Here is a 16,477-nt window from a genome sequence, read left to right on the forward strand (position 1 = left end):
TCAGCCTTGCACTTGGCCTCAATATGTTCTGGACATTTCAGATCAAATAGGCAGTTGCTCTTCAACTTATCTATACTGTAGCTATCATTTCCAACAACAGATCTCCCTATTGCTCCATTTATTGTCCTATAGCCACCCCCACACCTAAGCCATACACCTGGGAGGCATTCTTGACAATACTTTATTGTCCTCTTCTATGTATGTGTAATAATTCCATAAAAGCTGACAATTCTAGTCCTCAAATAGGTTTTGATTCTGTCTGCTCCCTTGATTCCAGAGTATACCAGCTACAGTAAGACCCTGAATTTCCTTTTGTCTTAATAAGTATAAGTAAGACTTTATTTTTTTTTTAACTCCTGCAACAACTTTCTAACTGGTTTTACCATTTCTAGGTTTGCCCATTCCTCAGGTCTCCTACTTCTGCTGTTCTCTACAGCTGCTAGAGCAAGCTATCCAAACATCTATCTGTCAGTGTCGCTCTACTCTCTACTGCTGAAAATCCTTAGTAACTCTCTTCGGCAATGGCTCTCACCCTTGGCTATTCATTAGCATCAAATAAAAAGCTTTTCAATAAATACTGGGGTCTACCTCAAACCAAGTGAATCTTAATCCCAGAGAGTAGGATTAAATATCTGTGATTCTGATGAAGAACAAGACATGAAGACCCCTAGATGGAACATGTGGTTTTTCCTAGCTGCATCCACACCAACTTCTCTGCCCCACCAACTGTCACATCATATCCTACTGTACGTGCTCTAGCACAACTATCATACTGTATGTGTATGCATTTGTTGTTATTTCCATGCACACTCTGCCCACTCAGACTTCTATACTGGGTTCATTCTATTGCTCACACCAAAATGCTCTTATTTGCTTTTGTTGCTCAGTTGACTTTATCTCATCTTTCAGGATCCAGCTGAGGCATTACCTCCTCCCCAGAATCTTCTTTGACTTTCTGCTCCCCTGACAACTCATTCTCATCCAAGTCCAGATCTCAGATGGGTTCCCAACTGCTCTTTTGTGTTCCCATAGTAGTCTAGCTTATAAATATTTTCATCATTGTGCATTACCATATTTTCTTTAAATTATCTATATATATGTATATTTCTCCCACTAATCTATGATATCTTTGAGCATAAGGATCTAGTTTCCATGTCCAGACGCAGGTGTTATCAGGAAGGGACACTCAGAAGTCATGGCATGGGTTGGAGTCAAAAACCATCTGTCCATAGTAGTGGTCTTAAAGTGGGCAATGTGAGGATCCTTTCTAGAAGCACTTTTTGTGTGGGGATATCAAGCCATACTGTGGCAATAATTCTGGAGCTGTTTTAAGAAACACAAATGAAGAAGAAGAAGAAAAAGAACAAGAAGAAGAAGAACAAGAAGAAGAAGAAGGAGGACGTGGTGGAGGAGAAGGGGGAGGATGGGGGGGAGGGGGAGGGTTTGAGAAGAAGAAAGAAGAGGAAGGAGGGATGGAAGGAAGGAAAGAAGGAAGGAAGGGCAGGACAAAATGAGTAATGGGAGTCAAGGTGAGTACCAAGATAGGCAAATCCCATCCTTACTGCCTCTCTCTTCCTTTGAAACATGCAGTCACCTCTGCACAAATTGAAGTTGAGTTCAGTTCATGCTGGAAACTCTATTGCAATAGTTTATTACTGATTAAAATCTATACTTACTACTTTAATTAGTGTCTAGATTTGTATGGCTTTGGTAGCATTGTCAGCAACATACACTCTGATATCCTGGTCGATCTGATTCCTGAGGTTGGTGTGGCACTTAGGAGAGTGACTATCTCCAGGAAAATGTCTGTGGGCAAGAGGCAAATACTGACCAAGTGAAGGTTGGAGGAAATACAGTACAGATGAAAGCATCAGGGATGGCATGTTTTAAAGAAAGACTATTCCTAATAGAGAAAACATTTGGATCCACAATTGAATATTTTTGAAGATTTTTTTTATCATAAGAACTTTTAAATAGAGGAAGGTTCTGGTCACACAAGCTTACTCTTTTTTTATTTTTTTTTTAATTTTATTTATTTATTTGACAGAAATCACAAGTAGACAGAGAGGCAGACAGGCAGAGAGAGAGAGAGGAGGAAGCAGGCTCCCTGCTGAGCAGAGTCTGATGTGGGACTCGATCGACCTGGGACTCGATCCCACACCCTGAGATCATGACCTGCGCCAAAGGTAGAGACTTAACCCACTGAGCCACCCAGGTGCCCCAAAATACACTATTTTCTAAGCCTTTGTTTCTACCCATAAAAAATAATAAATTTGATGAAAATTAGTCTCAAATTTCTATACACATGAATGTGTTACTGTAAGAAAATTTATTGTATTATTTGATTTAGGAGTATAATGTCATTCATACAATCAGAATTTCTTTGTTTATTCTTTAGCCATGTTCTGGTCTTTAATATTGTTTCTTTGACAGTAATACAGGCAATTTTATAATTTAACCATATGCCTTAAAGGTCCAGTAAACAAACTTAGATTAAGACAAATAAGATAAAACAGACAATAAGATACTCAATAGATTTACTTAGATCCATTCACTTAGCATCAATGCATAATATATTCCAAAAGCGAGCATATATCAAATGCAAAATGGATAACCTTAATTGGGTTCAGTAATTGGATAAATGGTCAAACAATTTTCATTTGCATATGCTTTGGGCATGCATTTCATTCCTTATTGATCTGCTTTATTGAATTAACATTTCAATTATTTGTTTTGATAGGAACATGGAAGATAATCATAGGAGGGAGCAGTGGTAGAGAGTATGTCTCTTGCTGCTGCACAAAACACACATAGCAGGTGATGATACCAAACAGCTAACTCCCAGAGAGACCTGAACGGCACATCTTGGCACATGTGGGTAAGTATAATGTTTATTCATCTAAAAAATGAGAAATTATTATAAAAATATAAGAAGTAGAAAACCTACACAAGTTAAAATACAGAAAAATTTTAAGCAAAGTTATTTGAATCAGGCAATATTTAATGTATCAAATAGTAATCTTAATAACTAGGTACAAAGGGATCTAAACCTAAGACACTAACCATGTCAAAAGGCAGCAAACTTCCTGACCACCCCAGAATCCTTTGCCAAGGTTAGTGTTCTCTGATTACACATTTAGGCACCCCCTGGTTATAAGAGTACTTGTTTGTTATTGACAATATAAAAATAACCATTCTCTAAATTATTACACATAGTAAATAAAATTAGAACCATACATAAGGATTTGAATAATTGCAATTTCTTTAAGGACCACCTGCAACTTCTGCCTGCTTCACAGACCTGTAGGGGAGAAACAAAACAAAAGAAAATGTGCTTAATAATACATCTACAATGAAACATATTAAGAAGAAAGTTTGGGACCTTAATGCTTTCCTGTACTCTGTATGAACTGTTACAATGGCACTGACCCTAGGGTACCACCACTATCAACTGTACTTTGCTGTCAAGATGTCAATTTCTGGTATCTGTATAAACCCTTTTTGTATATTTAATTAGAAGTAGATATTCTACAGATACCTTGGACTGTTGAAAAAGACTTGCTTCCCCCCCCCTTCCTGTAGGAGGGAGCAAAGGGAGAAATATAGCTAATGAGAAATATTTGCAAGGCATGTATACAATTACTATCTTGGAAGGAATTATGAAAACTGAATTTAGGAAACTAGTGTGGCATAAGATAGATCAGGCTATAGCCTTACTTCAGCACTGGAACTATGTGCCCATACTGCTTGATTGAAAAGAATTCCTTTATTTTTTTCCTAGAGTAATATGATTATGATGGCAATGGGAAAGATACATGCTTCTAGAATATTTTATCTGTTTTTTCCTGTTTTGTTATATTTAATATTTGTATTAAATATTTGATTAATATATTAATATAATTTATTATATTTAATATTTCAGATTCATCTACTAGACCATGAATACTTTGAAGGGAAATATCAATCTCCAACTTATGTATAGGACCTGAAAGAATATTTTGCCCATGGTGTTTGCTCAATAAGTTTTTGTATGGTAGGAAAGAGAGAGAGGAGAAAGGGAGAAAAAGAGGAAAGAAGGGAATCCAGTTATTGTCGCACGTATTTTCCCTTATCTGGAATACTTTATTTACCCCAACCAATCCCAGCTAACTCCTTTATCTAACTAACTCCTACTCCTTTAGGACTTAGTCATCAATATCGCTTTCTCTAGGTTCTTTGACCATAATTCAAGGTAGAATTCTCTGCTGCATGCACCTATCTCACCCTGGTTACATAAGGATAATCTGCAGTGTTTTATGTAAATCATGTTAAATGTATGACTTCATCATTTAGTAAGCTTATGTCACATATGATAGTGACATGTTGTTCTCTGGCATAGTCATAGGTCTTTATTAAATATGCATCAAATGAATGATTTACTTATTTAGATCTCTTGGACAGAAGGGCCATATACGTGCATCTTATACAAAGAACACGCAAAGGACTAAAGAAAAGAACAGCATGATCTGTGTGTTCTACGATGGTAGAGGAAGAGAGAGAAAATTTCTGTCCGTGATACAGAAAGAACCAGAAAGAAGGCAGCTACAAGGATTCAAATTTGGGGGCAAAAAAAGAGAATAACTTCACCTGAAGTAGGTTTTTTAAAAATTTTATACAACTTAGGCAATACTGTTTGCTTACTTGTCTGCTTTTGTCACCATACTGTATGTTAACATCCCCATGACTTATTTATTTCATGATGGGAAGTTTGTGCTTTTTGATCACCTTCACCTATTTGCCCAATCCCTGCCTCTGGCTAACACCAATCTGTTTTCCATACCTATAAGCTTGGTTTTTGTTTTTGTTTAGATTCCACATTTAAGTGAGAGAAGATGTTATTTGTTTTTCTCTGACTAATTTCAATCAGCAAAATATCCTCAAGTTTCATCTGTGTTGTTGCAAATGGCAAAAGTTCATTCTTTATGGTTCTTTATTCATTTATCTGTTGATGGGCACTGATGTTTTTTCCGTATCTTGGCTATTGTAAATAGGGCACAGAACATGGGGATGCAGATATCTTTTCAAGACATTTTTGTTTGTAACCATCCAGACAGTATTCTAAAGATGTAAATATATGATCATTTGTGTGTTTATGCATTGTATATGATAAAAATGAACTTATTTACTATACTGTTTTATAACTTACTTTTTAATGTAACATTATTACTAGAATATTTCCACATCAGACTATAGATATAGATATACAGATAGATGGATCCAGTTACTATCAGTATAAATACATGTATTTATCCAGTGAATATAAGTCTCATCCTTCATAAGATGTACAGTATTCCATTATATAGATGCTATATAAATCAATCTCTTTTATTGGTCATTGGCTTGTTCACAGCTTTTCACATGTTTTCCATGTTTTAATATAAAACATTTTTTGATTTATTATAAAACATGTGCAATGAACATAATATTCTGGAAACAACACAATAGAGGCATTGCAGAAATTATTTCTTTAGCTGATTTGTTAATATAGAATTATTAGGTTAATGAGCAACCATAGAAGGTAGTATATTTCCCACTATTCAAGATATTGATGTAAGGATTGAATGTCTATTTTGTAGGGGCACAGTAGAGAAGAAATCAACATTAGATCAGAAGAGAAGTAGAGGTTCTAAAATTCTTTCTAATTTTGATATTCTGTGATTCTCTGAGTGCTAAGGACAGACTCAACCTTTTGCTTCTCTCTGTAACACACTTGGGAGAAGAAACTATGAATTATTTATATTATATATCCAGTTCATGTATTAGCCTCATGTCCATGGATGTAAAATTGTTCTGAGATTCTGTATCTCTAAGATACATTTAATGGTGTCATAAAGTCCATGATCTTCACACATTGGGGGAATATGTCTTCATCTCAGTTCTACCTAAAAGTGATTTTCCTGACAAGGGGAAGGGATTTAAATTCCCATCCCACTTCTCAGCATGGGAGAATACAGACTCAATGAGAAGCCTGAGATCCATAGAACATAACAAAAAGAGAAAGGAAACATATGCAGAATAGGAGGGAACTCTGTTTCTTGCTAGAGATCATGTGAACTATGCATTTAAAAAATCTGAACTTGGAGCAGTTGTGGATAGTACCCATAATTACCTGACATTGATATTAAATGCCCTGAGCAAACATACCAGAGTAGACCAGGGTAGGACAAGAAGAGCATGGAACACAAAGGAGAAGATCAGCAGAACCTGCGCAGTGAAAGAAAAAGAGATAATATGCTGGACCAGGAAAAAAGAAATCTATTAAACATAATTCCTTAGCAAATTAATTGAAATTAATATAAAAAAAACTACACATAGAGTATATAGTGAGCTGGAATTACATATAAGTTAACTGCTTAATAGTGTGTATATCCTTATCCATACTGCAGTCATTTTCAATTCAAATCTCTGCTGAATTTTAAATAAAATATAGGCAAAATGCCCTCCAACTGGTGTTATGAATATATATGTGGACTTTAAGAAGACCTCACATGAATCATATTCATAATTCTTATGTCCAGCATGGGTTAGGAAAGAAAGTAACACAGTTCAGGTGGCTACCCTAACACAACCTAGTCAGGATTGGATATATATACATCAAAGAATGGTGATGCTATCCTATTTGCAATTTCATGTCATCATCACAAAATTATTATGGTATCTATAAAAGTAGTACATATAAATACATAGATACTTTATTCATAATGCCTGGCATGTAACATTACATGCTAAATGTAATTCCTCTGAATGCATCCCTGAAGCAGAAGAACAGTGGGACAAAGAGAAAGCAATATTCTAGGTTATAAGAATGGCAAAGTAGAATGGAGGATAAAAGCAGAACTAAAGAGATCAAGGGAGATAAGCAATTCCACTTATCTTGAAGAGAAGGGAAATAGATTAAGTCTAAGTCCTCCAAAGCAGATCTTGGCATGCTAGTCCTACATGGTGTTAATATGATTGATTCACAAAAAATGGCTCCTTGATCAAAGAATTTTGGACAGGGATGCTTGGGTGGTTCAGTTGGTTAAGTGTCTGCCTTCAGTTCAGGTCATGATCCAAGGGTGCTGGGATCAAGTCCGGCATCAGGCTCCTTGCTCAGCAAGGAGCCTACTTCTCCCTCTCCCTTTGCTGCTCCCCCTGCTTGTTTTCCCTCTCACTCTCTCTCTCCATCAAATAAATAAATAAATAAAATCTTAAAAAAATAATTTTGGACAGCAACACACCATATCTGCTTTTTGCAGAATCAACATACACACAAGCATATTAAACAAAGGCTCTTAGAAGTCTTATGTAGCTTGGTATTTATCAAAATTAAATAAATTTATGTACTAAATAAAACTGTAACTGGATATTTATCAAAGTTATTTGATATTAGATTTTCATATGGCTCATTTTTTAAAAATCTGTAGTGATCCATTGGTAAATTCTTTTTCAACTAGAGTCTAAGACACATATCAGTGCAAATGCTGTTTCACATAATTCAGCAACAAAATTTGAAAAAGTGTGGGTTTTGTACTCAGACCTGAGTTCAAATTCTGATTCCACCCATTCTTATATACATGACTCTGCACAAGTTTGCTCAGTATGCCCCTCAGAGGGTGGTTAAAAGGGAAACACCTTTGCAAGAATCATTAAGTAGTAGATATTTGATAATTTTACAGTATTTAAATTTCAATAAATAGGAACTACAAAAAAATTTGGACTGAAAGTGATGATTGCATGGATGGAGAACTTGATAAACCTTTAGAAATCTTACACATGGAAGGGTTTTGAATGAAATAATGATGCATTCATATTTAAATGTTTTTTTACCATCCAAAGATATTAAAGATGCTTGCAAGAGAGCAATTGAATTAATACTCCGTATTAGTGGCTCTCAAATTTTAAGTGTATTAGAATCATCTGGAGGATTTTGTAAAACACAGGTTGCCCAGACTTCACAATTAGAGTTTCTGACTTAGCGGTTATGGAGAGGGATCCAAGGAAATTGTGTTTCTTTCCATTTCCAAAGAGATCCTGATGCTAATGCTTGTGAGGCTGGTTTGTAGACCACACTTTGTGTATCACTGCTCTGTGTAACATGGACTTTGGGTGAAGGATGAAGCCAGCTGTGGTTGGATACACTTGAAGAAAAAGTAGTGAAATTTCTAGGTACAAAACCAGATGGAAGTGTAAGTTTAGTAGGAAATAGGTAATCTCAAGGGCAGGAGGTTTGGTACAGAGGATGTATTACAGTAGTCTAAGATTTTAGAGTTGGATGCTATTCCACATTTGACCAAAAAAAAAAAAATTACCTTAGATGATCACTACATTTGAGAGGGCCAAAAAATTGTAATAGTAGAGCAACTGGATAAGTCTCCCAAGTAGCAATTAAGTTTTCCTAATGGTAAGATTGGGGCAGAGACAAAAGCAATGAATCAAATGTAAAAACCCCACACAAAAGATTAGGAGTGATCAGTAAGATTATCATGACAAGGAAAGAAACAGGACAGCCAGACAAATGGGTGAACCAAAAAAGGAGGAGAATTTCAAGTAGAATGTTAATGCTACCTCATGATACTTGACACCTGGCAACTGAAAGAAGGAGCAGGGATGCCTGGGTGGTTCAGTTAGTTGGGCATCTGCCTTTGGCTCAGGTCATGATTCCAGGGTCCTGGGATCCAGCCCCTCATTGGGCTCCTTGCTCATGGGGGAAACTGCTTCTCCCTCTGCCTGTCATGCCCCCAGTTTGTGCTTTCGCTCTCTCTCTCTGACAAATAAGTAAATAAAATCTTAAAAAAAAAAGGAAACGAAAGAAGGAGCAGCTTCTCCTGCTAAAGGTTATAAGGGTAGCAGTATTTTCTAGGAACCATTTCAAATAAGGTAAAAGAAAGGGATAGGGCATGAAGAGTGTTCTTTGAATAGCACTGATGGACAATCAGTTTGCAAATAAAATTCCAGTTCCATAGGGCACAGTGGAAAGATCTGGGAAATATAGCCACAGTGCTTGAGAAAACAAACATATGAAGAGACTTTATTTTGATAGGGTCAGTGGTGCAAGGCAAAGTGGCCAAAGATAATAGAAATAAAAGACAAAATTAACTGATCTCAAGTTTCTGAATTGAACTTTGGCATAACACTCGCTCTTGTGTGGCAGCTGATGTACGTGTCCAGCCTTACACTGTTTCCCTCTGTGAAGCAGGACTGCTTACACTAGGGATGGCCCATTATTACTTAAGGGGATTAAGAAATAAAGTGCCTTTGGTTGGGGGAAGAAAAAGCAAACGAGAGAGTAGTCATAAAGTCTAGAAATAAAGGTAATATTTTGGTTTGCAGATTAGAACCTGCTTACTTTCTTCTTGAATGCTATAGGTACAGATATATTCAGTGAAAAACAGCAACACAAATCACCTGAGGCAGTGATCACAAATGCATATGTAGGGATAGATTTAAATGCTGCATTAATGCTCTATGTTCATTGCAACTCTGACTAAATTATCATTACAACAGAAGAAGAAGACCCAGAAATACGAAATGTCATTGAATGTATCATGTTTTGTTGTGTAGACTGATAAACTACTTATTACATATTTATGTCTATGTTTCTAGACATTGTGGCCTCCCCGAATAATCAGAAGGTAGAGACTCAGGCTTGGCCATTTCTCAAGTCACCTTCAAAGGTCACTTAAACAATATGAACTAAATGAACTTTATTCATTCAATTCATTCAGTAAATATTTATTAATCAATAGTGAATATATAAATATTTATTAAATAAATGTGTTGAATACTTACAATGTCAAACAGGAACATTAAGAATAAATTTTCCCTAATAGGTTAATTTTGGAGATTAAATATGTGGAAGCAACTTATAAATTGTGAAGTCTTGAATGACTAGTAGAAACTTTCTGAAAATTATTTTAAATGTTAACAAATGGATAATCCTTTTGTCCTAATATGAAGGAGAAAGTCACATATAACATATGTTTAAGAATATAAGGAAAGCCATGTTGTTGGTCTGAAGAATGTTTAATTATACTGAAGTTGATATATAGTTTTGGTATATTTAGTCAACATTTCATAACAACTCATTTTGAAGAAATTTGGCAGCCTGCTTTGAACAGTTGTTGTATTTTTAATATCTAACTATGGGATTTAAAACATGCTTAGTGTAATTACTAAATGTTATTTATTTTATTCTGTCAAAGCTTTAATTTTTAATGTTTATCATGTATGCCTCCCTTAATTTTCTGGATGACTTTGTATGTAGATAACAATTTGGAACATAGTGTAAATTTAACTAAATCAAGTTGAAGTTTATATTAAAAGCAGATTTTTCTACCAAATGTATTACTGCATGTTTCTTTATATGTCACTTTTTCTTATTTTCATGCTCTATAGTGTTTTCTTTATGATACAAACCTGCACTCAGTGAAATAATTCCTCTCTTGATACTATCTATATACACATTCTCTCTCCCCCTCCTATTTTTAGCTTATAGAGATGGAATGATATTCTTAGAGTAGAACATATGGCCTTGGACTGAGCTAGAATGTAGACTGCACTTATTAATTGTGTATCCTTGGGAAAGGGTATTTAACAGATCTGAGTTTATAAAACCAGAGTAATATCATCTATATATTAAGTTGTTAGGATTAAACGAAATACTACATAGCACATAACATCAAAAATTTAATAAGTTCTCTCCCATTTTCTCTTCTTTTGAAGATACATGTGTTTCTATATAAGCCTTAAAATGTAAATGACTCATAGTAGGCTTTAAGGAGAAACAGAATGATATAATTCTAATTACTCAAATAGACTTTATAATTCTATTTTATGTTAGCCTATGTGACAATTTTTCTAATTCATTATCAAATCATATATCCATTAGAGAATATACCAACTTTCTCAGTGAAAAGATTTATTATGCCACATTTTTGAGGTTCTGTGCTTAGAACTCCTCTTCTATCTTTATATACCTTCTTTATTATGTCTACACAACAAGTTTCTTCAGCTACAATGCCTATCTTCAGGCCAGGATTTCCTGTCAGATCCTAGTAACAAATATATTTCGGCTTTTATTCCACCTTTTAGAAGACTATGTCGGTCAACTTTCAGTCTAGCTCAGACAGCGGAAATATAACATCATCTGGAGGAAAGAGTTTCTTCTTTGATTTTTTTTCCTTTAGTTTGAGGTAGTTAAGAACTTAAGTTTGAAATAAGAGGAAAGAAGAGAGTGAAATAATAAGGTAGGTTGGGATCAACGATGGTATGGCTGCAAGTACCCCAGTGAGTAGAAATGAGATGAAATCTTCCAGCCTGGGAGAATACATAAGAACAATGCATAAGATATTCATACCACCCATGAACCAGCCATGGGAGAGGTTACTCCTTTGGCCCCAAGGTAGGACTATAAAATCCTTCTCTTCTCTGCTAGTGCCAAGTCATTTTAGAAGCATCAAGCTGAATGCAAAAGCCATAGAAATTTAAGAAAATCAGAAAAAGGAACTGTAGCTTCACAAGTCAAGACAGATTATTCCTGTTTAGCAAGTAAATAGCAAAAATTATCTGGCACAGAATCTTAAAGGAAAGCATTCTCTTTTACTCCCAAGAAGTTAATGTACCTCTGATAGTCAATTTCTGAGAACCAAGCAACTGTAGATGAACCTGCATATGAACCCATTCTCTGCAATTTACTAGCCTGGGGAGCACAGGGATGGAGAAAGACCTTATAGTCTTCCAACTCCTTATTTTTTCCCACTCCATCATAACATCTAGAAAGAGAAAATTAGCCTTCCACTGAGATAATTAAATCACACATGCGTATGCTCACAATAAAAAAGTGAGTCCATTAGTCAGTCACAGTAAGAACGTAGCAAGTGTCTGGGAACAAATAATGTCATTTTAAAAAGAATCAGTAAAGGTAAGTAGAAAACCTAATAAGAAGCAAGAGATAAGTCCCGTGGTTTAGAAAATAAATTGTCCTCTTTCTTTCTTTCTGCTCAAAGAGAAACCATTTTATATGATATATGCTTAGCCAAAACTTAGAATTTACTAATATTTAGCAATCATATACTATGTGTCTGGCACTATGGCACAAATTAAAGCAACGAAGAAGAAATGTTTTCTTAGTTTTTGGAAACTAAATGCAATTATCTGAAAATGTTCCGATTTTGCCCACATTTACTGAAATACACTGAAGTAAGAAATTTAATATCCAAGTTTGGTTGGGTAAGTTATTCAGCTAAAGCATCAGGGATCCATCAAAATAATAAGGTATTAAATGGTCAATATTGGGGAGAATAAGAAAATAAACAGAAATGAGCATGGAATTTGGGGATATGTTCCTCTAAAGGTATCCATCCGTTATGGAAGAAAATCCTTAAAGGCTGACAACTTGCAAAAGATTCCTAGGGAGGGAGGACAAAAACTGGAGATCCAGCATTGCTGAGGAAGATGATGCAGATTAATTTCCTAGGTTTGGGGTTGCTACTCTGAAGGGCCACAATATAAGAATAAGGGCAAAACAGAATAAAGCACCCTCACAATGAATAAAGCCTACTTAAAATCTTCTCAACTTTGTGTTGAATTCAAATAATCTAAGATTGCCAGTACCCCAGAAACAAAGTAAAATCCTATCTGGAAGAAGATAACATCATTCTGGGCCACAAATTATCTTTGCAATTTTTCATATACAATTTGTACCTAATAAATAAACATGGTGACAATATCATGTGATCAAAAATCAAGAAAAAAATGACAGAGAGTAGAAAGACTCACAAGGAATCAAATAATGGACTTAAATCCAGATTTCAAAATAAGTATGGATAATAAGAAATGAAAAACAATATTTAGAGTTTTTGGAAAGAACTAGAAATTATAAATAAATCAATGAAAATGTTAAAATAAATACAGTATCTGAAATTTGAAAATAAGCATATGTGTTAAGCAGCAGATCTGATAGCACTGAAGAGAGAAATAATTAACTTGAGCATAGATCAGAATAAAACATCCACGATGATACACAGAAACAAACAGATGGAAAATGGAAGTGGGGCATATTTTTCATACAGTTGTAATGTCCAATATGTGTTAACTGCTGCCCATGGTAATTTTAAAACATAATCCCCAAAGTCTTTTACATTTTCTCCATCATTTGCTAGAACATGTCTTTTGACCTTGAATCTATAGCCTGTGACAACATAATCAACAAAATAAATCAATTAATTAAAAAAAGAGACATCACTAAGGAACTGGAACACATTTTTCTAAATGTTATAAGAGTATATTTCCAGTACTTTGTAAAAATGAATTCAAAAATTCTAATGAAATGTGCAAATCTCTAGAAAAATTAAGCTTACCAAAATTGTCATAAGAGAAAATAGAAAATCTGAGTAGTCACACAGTTACTAAAGAAATTAAATTCATAGTTAAAAGTTCTTCACACGAAGAAATTTTGAAGTCATATAGCTCCACTACTGAATTCCTCTAATCACTAAAAAAGTAATTCAATGTTATACAAACACTTCCAGAGAATCCATCAGGAAATACTCCCCAACACATTTTATGAGGCTAGCTAATGTTGATTACAATGCATAAAAGAAGAACTGTGTTAAAGGGAAATCTTTTTGCCCAAATAAGCCAACTGAATTATAAATATAGATATAAAAATCCTAATCAAACTTTTACCAACTTCCTTATCAAGTTAGATTTATTGCAAAAGACAATACCAGCTTAATTTTCAAAACCTAACTCGTGAAATTAACCATACTAACATAAGTGAGAAAAATGTTTAAAAATTGATTGAAATGTTTGCTAAATTTTGACATTCATTCATGATTAAAAAAAAAAAAGCTCAATAGACTTAGAATACAAGAAATTTTTCTTAACCTAAAAAAAGTGTATACACACACACACACACACACACTTATAGCAAATATCATACATCATGATGCAAAATTAAAAGCTTTCCTTCTTAGATCGGGACTGAGACCTAATGCTTTCATTTCCTTAGAACGTATATCCAGAAAAGGGCTTGCTGGAGCATATGGAAGTCTTATTTTTACTTTTTTGACTCATACTGTTTTCCATAATGGGTATACCAATTTAAATTTCTACCAACAGTATACAGGGTTCTCTTTTTTCCACATCTTCACAAACTCTTATCTTTCTGATTAAAGCCATTCTAAAAAGTGTGAGGTTATATCTCACTATGGTTTTGTTTGTATTTCCCTGATAATTAGTGAAGCTGAGCACATCTTTGTGTACCTATTGGCCATTTGTATTTCTTCTGTGGAAAATGTCTATTAAGTTTATTTGCCCATATTTTAATTGGATTATTTGGGTTTTCTTATTGTTTTTGTTATTGAATTATATGTGTTTGTTATATATTTTGGCTATCAAATCCTGTATCAGATATATGGTTTAACAAAAATTCTCCATAAGAATAAAAGGAAATTTCCTCAACCCAATTGTGGTCATTTATGAAACTCCCACAGATAGTATCATAATCAATGGAGAAAATTGAAGGTTTTTCCTTTAAGATACAGTATAAGGCAAGTATGTCCATTCTTGCCACTTCTATTCAAAAGAGTACGGAAGTGCTAGCAAAAGCAATCAGACAAGAAAAAGAAATAAAAGGCATCTGAATCAGAAAAGAGTCAGTCATCATTGTTTGTAGATAGTATAATCTTATATATAGAAAACCTTAAAGAGTCCATGCAAACACACACACACACACACACACCTGTTAGAACTAATAAATAAATCCAGTAAAGTTACAGAATACAAAAGCAACATACAAAAATCAACGGTACTTCTGTATACTAAAATTGATCTATCTGAAAAGGAAATTTTAAAAAAAGAACAATTCCATTTATAATACCTTAAAAGAATAAAATACTTAGGAAAAATTTAAGAAGATGAAATATCTGTACACTAAAACTATAAAACAGTAATAAAAGAAATTGAAGAAGACACAAATAAATGGACAGATATGCTGATGGATCGGAAGAATTAATATTGCTAAAATGGTCATACAAAGTGATATACAGAGTCAACGCAAACTCTATAGAAATTCCAAAGGCATTTTTCACAGAAATAAAAAACAATTCTAAAATTCTTGTGGAACCACAAAAGACTCCTAATAGCCAAAGTAACCTTGTGAAAGAATAGAGCTGGAGGCATCACAGGTCTTAATTTCAAATTATATTACAAAGTGATAATAATCAACAGTATAGTACTGACACAAAAAGGGACCAACAGAATAGTATAGGGAGTCCAAAAATAAACCCAAGCATATAGGGTCAGCTAGTTGTTTTTGGTTTTGTTTTAACATATAATGTATTATTTGTTTTATGGATACAGGTCTGTGATTCATCAGTCTTACACAATTCACAGCACTCCCTGTAGTACCTCCCCAATGTCCATCACCCAGCCATCCCATCCTCCCCAGTCCCCTCCACTCCAGCAACCCTCAATTTGTTTCCTGAGATTAAGAGTCTCTTACACTTTGTCTCCTTGTCTGGTTCCATCTTATTTCATTTTTCCCTCCCCTCCCCTATGATCCTCTGTCTTGTTTCTCAAACCCCTCATATCAGTGAGATCATATGATATTTGTCTTTCTCTTATTGACTTATTTAGCTTAGCATAATATCCTCTAGTTCCATCCACGTCATTGCGAATGGCAAGATTTGGGGAGTTTTAATGGCTGCATAATATTCCATTATTATGTAACATGTAATTTATAATATATAATATATACAATATTTTTTATATATATACCACAGAAACCACCATTACCTTGATCACAAAACCAGTCAAAAACCTCATCAAAAAGAAGAATTACAGACCAATATCCTTGATAAACATGGATATAAAAATTCTCACCAAAATACTAGCCAATAGGATCCAATAGTACATTAAAAGGATTATCCAACATGACCTAGTGGGATTTACTCCTGGGCTGCAAGTTTGGTTCAACATTCGCAAATCAATCAGTGTGATACAACACATTAATAAAAGAAAGAACACGGGGTGCCTGGGTGGCTCAGTGGGTTAAGCCACTGCCTTCAGCTCAGGTCATGATCCCAAGGTCCTGGAATCGAGTCCCGCATTGGGCTCTCTGCTCAGCAGGGAGCCTGCTTCTCCCCACCCCCCCGCCTGCCTCTCTGCCTACTTGTGATCTCTATCTGTCAAATAAATAAATAAAATCTTTAAAAAAAAATAAAATAAAGAACAAGAACAATATGATACTCTCAATAGATGCTGAAAAAGCATTCGATGAAGTATAGCATCCTTTCTTGATCAAAACTCTTCATAGTGTAGGGATAGAGGGTACATAATTCAATATCATAAAAGCCATCTATGAAAAGCCCACAACCAGTATCATTCTCAGTGGGGAAAAAACTGAAAGCTTTTACCCTAAGGTCAGGAACATGGCAGGAATGTCCATTATCAC

General features: G+C 34.6%; 1 protein-coding gene across 2 annotated transcripts in view; it reads right to left on the reverse strand.

The window, feature by feature from the left end:
- Window positions 1–2,310: 2,310 nt before the first annotated feature.
- The window catches only part of C4H8orf34 (chromosome 4 C8orf34 homolog), a 378,696-nt gene continuing 364,529 nt past the window's right edge, over window positions 2,311–16,477 (reverse strand). For both annotated transcript variants that reach the window (XM_044245487.1, XM_044245488.1), the window contains exons 13-14: window positions 6,184–6,243; window positions 2,311–3,301 (exon numbers count right to left, since the gene is read on the reverse strand). In XM_044245487.1, the coding sequence (XP_044101422.1) occupies window positions 3,294–3,301; window positions 6,184–6,243 (68 nt within the window). In that variant the 3' untranslated portion in view covers window positions 2,311–3,293. The remainder of the gene's footprint in view (window positions 3,302–6,183; window positions 6,244–16,477) is intronic.

This window comes from Neovison vison, chromosome 4, assembly GCF_020171115.1.
Source record: "Neovison vison isolate M4711 chromosome 4, ASM_NN_V1, whole genome shotgun sequence".
Classification (NCBI taxonomy): domain Eukaryota; kingdom Metazoa; phylum Chordata; class Mammalia; order Carnivora; family Mustelidae; genus Neogale; species Neogale vison.